At 31.0% G+C, this 12,890-nt stretch overlaps 1 protein-coding gene across 1 annotated transcript in view; it reads right to left on the bottom strand.

Moving 5' to 3' along the window:
* LOC114330466 (angiotensin-converting enzyme-like) overlaps nucleotides 1–12,890 on the bottom strand; it is a 537,413-nt gene that overhangs the window by 240,002 nt on the left and 284,521 nt on the right. The window contains exons 29-32 of the mRNA XM_050663676.1: nucleotides 10,332–10,621; nucleotides 8,325–8,494; nucleotides 4,199–4,323; nucleotides 3,436–3,679 (exon numbers count right to left, since the gene is read on the bottom strand). Of these exons, the coding sequence (XP_050519633.1) occupies nucleotides 3,436–3,679; nucleotides 4,199–4,323; nucleotides 8,325–8,494; nucleotides 10,332–10,621 (829 nt within the window). The remainder of the gene's footprint in view (nucleotides 1–3,435; nucleotides 3,680–4,198; nucleotides 4,324–8,324; nucleotides 8,495–10,331; nucleotides 10,622–12,890) is intronic.

Below are 12,890 nucleotides of genomic sequence, written 5' to 3'. Positions count from 1 at the left end.
CTGTCCTCAAAATGGATTTGAGGTTGATAATTGGCCATCTTGTTGTTCAAATGGAAGCAGGACACTTCTGTCTTAGTTAGATTGGGTTGCAATCTCCATTTGCGGAAATAATTCCCTAGGGCATTTAAATCGTTTGTTAGAATGCGTTCAGTGACCTCGAATTCTTTATGACTTGCGGCAAGCGTCCAGTCGTCTGCGTATCCAAACTTTTTTGATGTGGTTTCTGACATGTCTGCTATGTAGAGGCTGAAAAGCATGGGAGCCAGCACGGATCCTTGTGGAAGTCCATTATTCAGTTTTCTTTGGGTACTAGTCTTGTCTCCCAATATAACTTTAAAACATCTGTTGGATAGCATGGCGTTAATAACCTCAGTGGTCTTTCTGCATGGGATTATTCGCATTAATTTATATATTGCCCCTTGTCGCCACACAGTGTCGTAAGCAGCAGATAGATCGCTTTTGTAGTAAAAATACTATACTTAAATTTAAGTACTTTCAATTGAAAATTAAGAGTTTTGTAATAAAAAAACAACCGCGCTAGAGTGACATCTTGCGGGTGCCGGACTCAACGATCGCGCCTTCTTATTTGTCCGACAAAAATAATTTATTTTATTTTAACGTATAATCATTTGATTAAAATTAAAATTTTTATAGGTTTGCAATAACAAAACCTAACCGCGCTAGAGCTACAGTACTGTGGGCTAATTAGCAAAATACAAGGAAAATTTATTTACCGGCAATTTTTATTGCTGGAATCGAATCTAATGATTGTATATATTAATAATATAGGTATGCAAAGTCCGCAGATAGTGTGCTACTATTTTTATAAACAAAATGACGCCCGAAAATCGTGTTTTTTTTTAATTTTTGCTCTATAACTCCAAAGATTTTAACTTTACACCAAAACACCCAAATAAAAATTCACCGTAATTAAATTCTGCATAGAGACGTGCCTTTCCTGATTTATTTCGACAAAAATTTTCCTTGGAAAATGCGTGTTTTTCCAACAAAATCTTTAATTTTCAACTAAAATTTTAGGTAAGTAATTGTGTATCAATAATTAAATAATTTGGTAATATAAAAGCTCTTTTTGTATAGATAATAGCTTCATAAACCCATGGAAATTGAATGAACAGTTTAGCAACAACTGAATTGTTAATTAAAAATTTACGGTCGCTATAATAACCACAATAATTATAATACATAAGAATAACTATGATTTTTTTTGTATAAAAAGACCTTGCTCCTATCTAATGTACTTTACAGAATTGAAATTGGACTATTTAAGTGGCCTCAGGAATATTTTAAAATTATAAACAATTTTTTGGCTTATAAACAATTAGAATATCTCGGGAAATATTCAACTAAATTAATTCATGAAAACGGTATTGGAAAAAAAGCGGCAGGACGCTTCTTTTAAAAGAAAAAACGTTTAATTGTGTTAAGTGGTTCCCGAGATACAACCGCTCAAAATTAACCGACATTTACGGCAAAGATGTAAAAAATAGGATCATAATTTTTGAATCATCACCTTTTTATTTTTGTCGTCTTCCTCCGCACCAATTTTCACATCTCTAAAATACTCATAACATATATTATTATAATAAAAACTATCGATATTACTAGTGAAAATTGCCAAAAATAGCAAAATTTCAATCAAAAATTAGGTTGGAGAAAATGTAATCTCAATGTTCAAAATCGGTATATGTTAAAAAAATGCATTATCTCGGCTTCCCATAAAGCAATTTTCTTCATTCTTTTTTTTTGTTTCCAAGTAACTCGAGTAGAGTCATCTAACTAACTCATTATTAAATGTCAAACTTGCTTTTGTTTTGTTATAGTAGATTAATTTATTTATAAGAAAAGAAAACTACATATTTTTTTCAGTTGTAGACTTTTTATGAGTAAACTTACTACAAGTGTACCTTTTAGCGTTAAAACACAAATATTCTCATTTAAAAGCTGTATAATTATTTAAACAATCTTTATTTAAACAAATTAAAAATTTTTGTTATAATCAATAAATTAATTTATTATAACAAAAGAAAAGCCAGTTTGACATTTAATAATGCGATAGGTTTATGACTCTACTCGAGTTACTTGGGAACAAAAAAAAATTAAGAAAATTGCTTTATGGGAAGCCGATAAAATGCATTTTTTTTAACGTATACCGATTTTGAACTTTGAGATTACATTTTCTCCAACCTAATTTTTGATTGGAATTTTGCTATTTTTGGCAATTTTCACTAGTAATATCGACAGTTTTTATTATAATAATATATGTTATGAGTATTTTAAAGATATAAAAATTGGTGCGGAGAAAAAGAACAAAAATAAAAAGGTGATGGTTCAAAAATTATGATCCTATTGTTTACATTTTTGCCGTAAATGCCGGTCAACTTTGACCGATTGCATCTCAGGAACCACTCATCACAATTAAACGTTTTTTCTTTTATAAGAAGCGCCCTGCCGCTTTTTTTCCAATAATGTTTTCATGATTTAATTTAATTTAATATTTCCCGAGATATTCTATTTGTTTATAAGCCAAAAAAATTGTTTATAATTTTAAAATATTCCTGAGGCCGCTTAAATACATCAATTATTTCAATTCTGCAAAGTACATTAGATAGCTACAGTGTTTTTTTATACAAAAATCATAGTTATTCTTATGTACCAGAATTATTGTGGTTATTATTACCGTAAATTTTTAATTAACAATTCAATTGTTGCTAAACTGTTCATTCAGTTTCCATGGGCTTCTGGAATTATAATATATACGAAAAGAGCTTTTATATTGCCAAGTTATTTAATTATTGATAAACAATTACTTATCTAAAATTTTAGTTGAAAATTAAAGATTTTATTGGAAAAACCCGCATTTTCCGGAAAAAATTTTAGTCAAAGTAAATCGGGAAAAACCCGTCTCTATGGAGAATTTAATTACGGTGAATTTTTATTTGAGTGTTTTTGGTGTAAAGTTAAAATATTTGGAGGTATATAGCAAAAATTGAAAAAAAACGCGATTTTCGGGCGTCATTTTGTTTATAAAAAAAGTAGCACACTATCTGCGGACTTTGCAAACCTATATTATTAATATAAACAATCACTAGATTCGATTCCAGCAATAAAATTGCTGGTAAATAACTTTTCCCAAAAATGGCCTATTCTCCGATAATCTGCCCAGATTACAGGTTTAGGCGTGGGGCGTGCGGAAACGCGTCCAACCTGCATTCTGAAATTTTTTAGAAAGTGGTAGACTCGCTCAAGCAGTTAAAACCATTTTTAAGACTTTTGTAATCAGCTTCCAAAAAGGACGATGTACTGTGGACTATATAGAATATAGAACATTTTTGTAAATTACATTGTACATCAGAGTATTTTACCTATTAAAAACATCGTCTACCTACTCAGTAGATATGTAATAACGCATTTTACCTTAGAAGCCACCAATGGCAATTATATTCTTCTTTTTGAACAACACCCTTGAAGACGTCATATCGCCACTTATCCATTACCAAAGCGAATGGCAGGAAGACTATCTTGTCGAGAGCCATTGAATACAAAAAGTTTATATCCACCGCTACACGATCGATAGATTTTTGGACTAATCCCAAAGCCTGCAGGTGCCTTGGAGTGCCTACTGAAAGACCTATCGCTTCACCGATAGCTTCGTGGAAAGCTGAAACATGTAAAGTAATCTGATAGTAATAACACAAAATATTTAAAGGTCTTTGAGACTTTTAAATCCATAAAAATATTCTTGAGTTTGTAAAGAGGATTAGTATTAGGCTAAAGACAGAAAGTTATGACATGACGAAATATAATTAGAGAAGCAAACTCGTATAGGGACAAATAAAAAGAAAATGATGGAGGTCCATGTATGGCTTTTATTTTCTTTTAACTCATGCAAAATAGAAGATATTTAAAACAAAGTAAGTTATCAATCGAAGTAGCACAGAAAACGACAATAAATATCGTTCCCATACCACCAGATTAACAACAGATGGAATACTTTCTTTGGTTACAACCTCTCATGAGGAAGAAGAAGAGGATATGGGACTACTGACGAGGAGGAAAAAACGTCCGAAACCGGTATAGACTCTTCCTGTACTCTCCGATTTAACTAGAGTATTATACAGCTGCTGCATTTTCGTGTTGCAAAGAAATTGAAAATGTTTATACATACATCTGGTCTTACCTGGATTTGCCCCATCTCTGAACACTTTTGGTTGATTCTTATATTGAATAAAGTAGTAAATGTGTGCCATTTCATGATGAGCTGTTATTAGGTCTTTCATGTTGACGTTTGTGCACATTTTGATCCTAAAAACATAGTATTTATTACTATTGTATTAATTAAACTATTAAGGATATACAGGGTGTTTCATTGGGAAAGTAACATACGTTAATTGTAGAAAGAGGACACTTAGGCGATTTCAAAAATACTATACTTGATGGGTCTTACTTCATTAATAACAAAGATACTGGGTGTTTTATCTATTCTGCCATTTTTTATTTGGTTCATAACTTTTTAACCACACTGTATATTTATTTTATATTTGGTACGGAAATATTTTTTAAGGTGTACAATCAATTAATTTATTTAAAATTGTAAAAACTCCAGGTCCAAATTAAAAAATATTGGAAAAATATTCCGACCCAAAAACAACACCCTGTACATTAAATTTTTTTAAAATAGTTTTTGTATTTGACAAGAGGATGAGAAACTAAATTTATTGGTATACTTTGAATTTTTTAGAAAATGATTTTTCTGGTAAAATTTTGAATTTGAATTCTCTAATTATGCGAATTGCGAGAGCTCGAAGTAGAAAAAAAATTGAAATAAGACTTAAAACTTGCTAAACACATTGTATATTTATTTTATATTTAACACAGAATATTGTTTAAGGTGCTCAATCAATTAATTTATTTATAATTATAAAAAATCCAGGGCCGGAATAAAAAATATTGAAAAAATGTTCCGACCCAAAAAAAACCCTGTACATTAATTTTTTAAAAGGATTTTGCACTTAAAAAGAGGACGAAAAACTAAATTTAGTGGTATACGTTGAATGTTCATCAAAATGATATGTCTGATAAAATTTTGAATTTGAATTCTGAAATTATGTGATTGCGAGAGCTCGAAGTAAAAAAATTAAACTGTGTCTTAATTTTCTTTAATACCATTATTTAATCTAAATTATTTAAATGTTACAAAATTTTTTTTATTATGGCGACAAATAATTCATGACAAATATTCACCTTTAATTAATGAATAAATAATAAAGGGTCCACAAAAAATACATAACTTTAATCAACGAACTATCTTACAAATTAAAAAAAAATTTTCCAAAGAATAACTTATCAAAACTATAGTAATTGTTTAAAATGGCCACCACCTTGTCGAAGACAAAGTCTTGATCTTTTTGTTACATATTTGTCTGACTGACTTCCTAATATTGTCAGAGTTATTCTTCATTTTTATTGGAAGGCGTCTCGAATCCGCTCAGGAAGTTCTCCTCTACTATTATATCTATATTTATTTTCTCGTGATAAACTTTGGATTTTAGATATCCAAAAGTTATGTTTCAGCAACCTTTTTCTATTTTCTTAATGTTTAATAAGTTCGTTGATTAAAGTTATGTATTTTTTGTTTACTCTGTATTATTTATTTATTAATTAAAGGTGAATATTTTTGTTATGAATTATTTGTCGCCGTAATAAAAAAATACCTAAATGTTAACATTTTAACAATTTACATTAAATAATGGTATTAATTAAAATTAAGTCACATTTTATTTTTTTTACTTCGAGCTCCCGCAAGTAACAAAATTTCAGAATTCAAATTCAAAATTCTGCCAGAAAAATTATTTTGCCGAAAATTCAAAATATACGACTAAATTTAGTTTTTCATCCTCTTTTCAAATGAAAAATATATTTTAAAAAAATACAATGTACAGGGTGTTGTTTTTGGGTCGGAACAATTTTCCAATATTTTTTAATCCGGCCCTGGATTTTTTATAATTGTAAATAAATTAATTGATTGGGCACCTTAAATAATATTCTGTGTTAAATATAAAATAAATATACAGTGTGTTTAACAAGTTTTAAGTCTTATTTCAATTTTTTTTCTACTTCGAGCTCTCGCAATTCGCATAATTTCAGAATTCAAATTCAAAATTTTACCAGAAAAATCATTTTGCCAAAAATTCAAAGTATACCAATAAATTTAGTCTTTCATCCTCATTTCAAATACAAAATCTATTTTAAAGAAATTTAATGTACAGGGTGTTTTTTTTGGGTCGGAATATTTTTCCAATATTTTTTAATCCGGACCTGGATTTTTTACAATTTTAAATAAATTAGTTGATTGTACACCTTAAATATTATTTGCGTGACAAATATAAAATAAATATACAGTGTGGTTAAAAAGTTATAAACAAAATAAGAAAATGGCAAAATAGATAAAACACCCAGTAACTTTGTTATTAATGAAGTAAGACCGATTAAGTATGGTATTTTTGAGACCGTCTAAGTGTCCTCCTTCTACAGTTAACGTATGTTACTTTCCCAATCAAACACCCTGTATTAACAATTTATACTTTAGCTAAAAGAAAGAGGTTTTTAGGTCTCAAAAGAAGAGATAGACTTGAAACGAGGTGGATTAAAAAGTGGAAGAAGTCCTTAACCCGGGGACAGTCGCGACGTTAGAAAAAATCTAAAATTTTATCCTTTTTCGTGATAACTTGATGAAAAATTTTGCAACATAACTTTCCACTCGTAAGTGCCCCGAGAAAGATTCTAGTAATGTGTGTAAATATTTTTTAATGTTTTTTTATTTTTTTATTTTTTATTTTTTTTTTGTGGAATTTATGATTTGGTGAGAACCAATTACCAAAAGCAGGTGCAGGTGAGGGACTGTGAGGAAATCATAAAAAAATGTGTGCTTCTTTTATTGGTCTCAATTTTTTATTTCAGCTATGTAACGTGTATCTGCATATGATTATAGGTTCTCCTACTAACAATCGTGGAGTCAATATATTCATCTTAGGACTGCATCCATGCAAAATTCAGCTATATAGGAGCTGAAGGTAAACGACCAAGGGCAACGACATGTATTGGCTGAACGGGCTCGGGAGCAGTCAGAAACTGACCCTAATTCTTCATCGAAAAATTATCTTTACCGATGAGGCTCATTTTTGGATCAATTTATAAGTCAAAAATCAGTGTGGTTGATCTTAGGATGATAAAAGTCCAGATGAGATCCAAGAGCATCCGATGCATCTAGAAAATGTCACTGTTTGGCGTGAATTTTGGCCTAGCGAAGACATCGGTCTATATTTTTTTGAGAACGACGTTGGCCAAAGATAACGATGATTACCAAATTTTATTAACCTGAATTGGATGGTAATATGTGGTTTTACAATACTGACATTACAAAAAACACAAAATTACGCCTTGTTCGAGCGTTAATAATTCCTATCGCCACCTTCGCTTCAGAGACTTGGACCAGCAAAAAAGAAGATTCAAAACGTATAATGGCATTTAAAATGTGGGTCTACCGGAGAATGTTGCGCAAACCATAGGGCATGGTCCGTACATCGCGCAAATAGTTCAATATTAGCCGAACTTAACATAAAAACTAGACTCAGCACAACTATCAACCAAAATATACTGAGATATTTTGGACATATAACTAGAAGAAGAGAAGGCATGTAACGAATGATAGTTGAAGGCAACGTAGAGGGCAGAAGATCCAGAGGAAGATCTCCATTACGATGGTCGGACCAAATAAGGGACATGACTACTCATCCTCCGAAGCAAAACAACACGTGCAGGAGAGAAAGAGAATTGGACAGAAATAGTCAAACGACTTACATGACGCCACTACATCCTTAAGAAGGAGAAAAGATAGAGGAGGATGTGACTTTAACACAAAGGTGCGATATGTCTCGGAACTGTGACACCCAGCTCATGACATATTGAGCAATATGTTCACGCTATGTAAGTGTGAAGGATGTAGATCACATGGAGAAGATTTAAACTGATCACCGAGATCGTACAATTTGGCCCGGTTTTGTGGGGTTTTCTTAGGTCAAAGTTCTCGACAAATAAGCCACAAACGATGTGGCCACAAATCACAGCGACTGTCAAAGCCAGCATAATTTATTGCATTTCAGATAAGTGAAACCTGGAGAAGCCGCGGAGAATGTTGGAACGATGTCCTTGAAAATAATATTTTATTGAAATGTAAACATAGGAAGCATTAAGGGGGCTTTTAAGGGATATGTCGTTATATTATTTATCGCTGATTATTCATTTACCTAAAGTCCCTACGATTGCAGAAATCCCAGGCAGAAGGTTGACAAAGAACTATCCTGTCCAGCGGTTCTTGAAGTACCGATCCTTGCCAAAATTCTAGAGGAAGAACACTCATATTCATTGAAACGAAAAAGTCTTCTGCCAATCTGAACAGATCTGGTGGCGTGTAACCCTAAAAATAAAATATTTATCAATGCACAAAAAATAAAAGCAAATTGGTAATGAAAGAGAAGAAGAAACTAAAATAAAGGTACCAGACAAAAGATAACAGTGGAAGTAAGGATAATAATTGCTGGCTTACTTAATCCAGAACCCTCCTACCTTTTCGGTGTGAGTTATTATGGAGTTGGGTTCTCCGTCGCTTTCTTCCACATTTCCTTCCATTTCCTTCTATCCATGGCCAATGCTTTTATTTCCTTCCATTTTATTCCTCTTTTGTCGGCCGCTTTATTCACTTCTTCTATCCACGTCTTTCTTGGTCTTCCTCTCATCTTTCTTCCCACATCTTTCGCTTCATATATCTGTCTTACTATTTTTTTTTCTCCTCTTCTCAGTACATGCCATCTAAATTGTCCTTGTTCGATTGTTGTTGTAACTTGCTGTATTTTCAGATTTTTTTCTTAAGGTTTGATTTCTAATTTTATCTTTCCTTGCTTGTTTCTCTACTGTTCCAAAAAATCTCATTTCTGTGCTTATTAGTCTATTCTTTTGTCTTTTTGTTAATGCCCAAGATTCGCAGGCATAGATTAGAGAGGGTTTCAGAATATTTTTTGCTATTTCCGTTTTTATATCCTTAGGTATTTCTTTCTTATTTAAAAAGTAACTCTTGATACAACGATACTTGAAAAATGGTACAGCTTACCAGTCTTTGCAATTCTTTCATTTATCTCATCTTCTAATTTTCCATCCCGGCTTATAATCATTACCCCCAAACACTTATATCTCTCTACCTGTTTAAGTTGCTTGCCATCTAGTTCTATTTTATATTTTTCTTTTTGATTGTCATTGCAACTATCATTGTTTTTGATTTTTCTTTGTTTTTTTTTTTCATGTTTCTGATTTTTAGCTCTTCATACAGTATGTTTATATTTTCTTGTAATTGTTTTTCTGACTCCCCAATGATCACCGAGTCGTCTGCGTAGCATAGTTCTGTTATTTGTATCATTTTTTGTAACTTCCAATATCCTACATTATTTTCTCCATTTGTTTTGCATTTTTTTATTACGTCATCTAGTAGGTACTATTAAAAAGTAGTGGGCTCAGGACACAATACTGTTTTAATCCAATGTTGCTGTCGAATATTTTTGATTTCTCATTTGTTGTCCTTACATAGCTTATCGTCTTTCGTATAAACTCTGGATGCAAATATAATAATTATAAATGGAAAAGGTGAAAAAAAGTATAACAAAAAATTAAAAAAATAAAATTAAAAGGAAAGTCCCAGTAGGTGGCTGTATACCATAATTTTAAAAACTTCAGAGAAATCAAAACTTCGTTTGTATAATGATATATTATTTTACTAAAAACTTTAACAAATCATCCAAATGGATTACAAAATTCCAGAACGTTTTAGATCTTATCAGATCATCATCAGTGAAACATTCTATTTTGTAGTTAAAACCAACCCACTCTTTTGTGTATAAAACTTTAATGTTACATGGTTTTTAATTTTTAATTAAATTTTGAAACGACACCAGGTTGATGTTAATAGAATAACTTATGGGGCAACATGGCCCCCCTCCTCGACAGCAAAACGTGTGCTTATCTTAAAGGCTGTAATCGGTCTTTAACTACAAAATAGAATGTTTCAGTGATGATGATCTGATAAGATCGAAAACATTCTGGAATTTTATAATTCATTTAGATGATTTTTGAAAGTTTTTAATATAAAAACAATATACCATTATACAAACGAAGTTTTTACTTCTGTTTCAGTTTAAAAAACAATTCTATATACCATTTTAAAAAATTGAAACCAAGTTCCGTTATGAGAAAATATTCATGCATACCTGTTTGATCATTTCTGGAGTAACATCTAAGAAGCTTTGTCCAGGATACGGCTGTGTGATATCAAATATATTGCTCCATGACTGACCCCACATGTTGCCCAGAATGTGGGCAGGTAAAGGTGCCTGTCTATTGATCTTCTCAGGTCCGTAATATTCTCTTAGTTTGCGTCGTACGTATGTCAATAGGAGCTCATATAGGGGCTTTACTTCTTCCCAGGCATCTTCCATGTCTAACATCAAGGATGGGGATTCGAATGGAAAGCTCCAGTAATCGGCAGTGTCAGTAAAATCTACAAAATTAAACCAAATTAGGAAAATAAACAAATAATCAGCATGTAGATCAGAGTATAGATTCACAAACTTACAGTATGCATGTAGACTTAAGGTATAACTCATAGAACTAAAATAAACACGAAATGGGCTAAAGAAGTCTTTTTAGCTAGGAAACCAAAAACACTGAAACCAAAATCTCGTGTCACGAAGGTGATTAGAGAACCTGCACAAGTAATAATTTGAGATGAACCAGTTAAATATTAATAAAGTGAATAAATAAATAAATTAATAAATTAAATATATAAACTACATCACTTTTTTCCGAAAAATTCCAGAAATCATTCAGACCGAATAAGAAATATTTCTCTTTAGGCTTGACCCCTCGGATGGAGTTCAGTGGTCGTCGTGGTGTCGAGTTTAGTTTCTCTTAATACATTTCTACCCCTTGTTATTTCTCTTAATTCTTGAATTGGTTTTTTGTATATTCCTGTTATCTTGTCAATGCACCTTTCTGGTAGAAAAGTATATTATAGTTCCTTTAATTGGCTTAGCTCACGCTGGGTTAAGCTCTTTTCGATAGCCACTAGATGGTATTTAGGAATGGTAGTTTTATGGGCGTCAAAAAGTTATCTCTATCAACTACAGTTTAACGCTATTATTGATTAAAATTTACAGTTGGCGCAATGCTATAAAGTAATGGTAATTTATTGACCAATATATTAACGTTAATTTTATTTCATTCGAGTGACATTATAATATATTCTATAAGATGTGTGCGATATCCTTTGTGGAAGTTCTAATATTAGCCCGATCAGGGAAAGCAAAATTTTACGAAAACCTCAAAAAAAATAAAGGAAGGATGAAAATTTGGTAATAGGTAGTTGAAATTGTCTATTATTATATAAGAAAAAGTTTACAATTCTACATCCCCTCCATTTTACAAAAATTGGAAAATACGGAGTGAAAAGTATTTTCTCGGGGGTGAAAATATATACGTTATAAATAAGTCCGGAATTAGATAAAATGACTAATTCTAAGTAACTTTTGTTCTACAGAGTGTTTTTACTAAGTCAATACTTTTCCAGTTATTTGCGAGTGAACAATGTGTTCATTTTTATCCAAAAAAAAATGTTTTTGGACGGCTTTTCGGAAATAACTCAAAAAGTAAGTATTTTAGCGAAAAATATATTTTTAGTAAAAATATAGCTTATAAAAAATTGAAAAAAAAATGGTGTATGCTTGAGGTCCGTAGATCCAGTAAAAGCAGAGTTGCAGCTAATGAAATGTAGGTTCTTCTTCGTCAAATTCCAAATCGACTATTTCTATGTGAAATAAATAACGGAGCACTTTTCGGGAAAAATTCATTACAACTCTTTTAAATTGTTTAAAAATAGTTTATTTTTGTTTTTTAAAAAACTTTTAACATTAAAAGTAAGAAAGTAAGTGAGTTACGCTCAAAATATTGTTGGTTCCTTTTATTTTTTGGTAAAAAAATGGCGAAAATCACCCCTTAATTAGCTTTTCAAATAAAATTAATCGTTACCGCTTTACAAGTTATTTTACTTATGTATTGTTCATATTATCTATAAGTTTCATTGGTTCAAAGTTCAAAGTACTCAGTTTTGAAAAAAATTGGGTTTGAAATAAAACATTTTTTTAATTTTGCAAAAAATTGTAATTGTTGATGGAATTAACTTAAAAACAATTAGGAATACCAAAAATCTCAAAGAGTAATAAAATGTACGTTTTGCTTTTCTGAATATTTCTGATTTTTTGTTTTCTTGTTAGACAAAAATTGGTTATGATATGGCTGTTCAAAATTTGCCTAAACTCGTGATTAGTTACTCGTTCAAGCCATTTTAACTACAGCTTTTTCAATACGAAGCATTTGGAACCAATGAAACTTACAGATCATATAAATAATACATAGACAAAATAACTTGTGAAGTGGTAATGTTATAATGTATATGTAATGCTAATTAGGGGGTGATTTTCGCGATTTTTTTAGCAAAAAATAAAATGGACCAACAATATTTTAAGCGTAATTCACTTACTTTCAATAGTACAAGTTTAAAAAAAAAAACAAAAATAAACCTTTTTTTAAACAGTTTAAAAAAGTTCAAATGAATTTTCCCCTAAAAGTGCTCCGTTTTTGGGTTATTTCACACTGAAATATTCGATTTGGAATTTGACGAAGAAGAACCTACTTTTCATTAGCTGCAACTCTGCTTCTGCTGGGTCTACAGACCTCATGTATACAACATTTTTTTCAGTTTTTTATAGGCT

This window comes from Diabrotica virgifera, chromosome 1 (genome assembly GCF_917563875.1).
Source record: "Diabrotica virgifera virgifera chromosome 1, PGI_DIABVI_V3a".
NCBI lineage: Eukaryota > Metazoa > Arthropoda > Insecta > Coleoptera > Chrysomelidae > Diabrotica > Diabrotica virgifera.
Note: the sequence above shows the minus strand (reverse complement) of the source record. Positions and strands in the feature narration are given on the sequence as shown.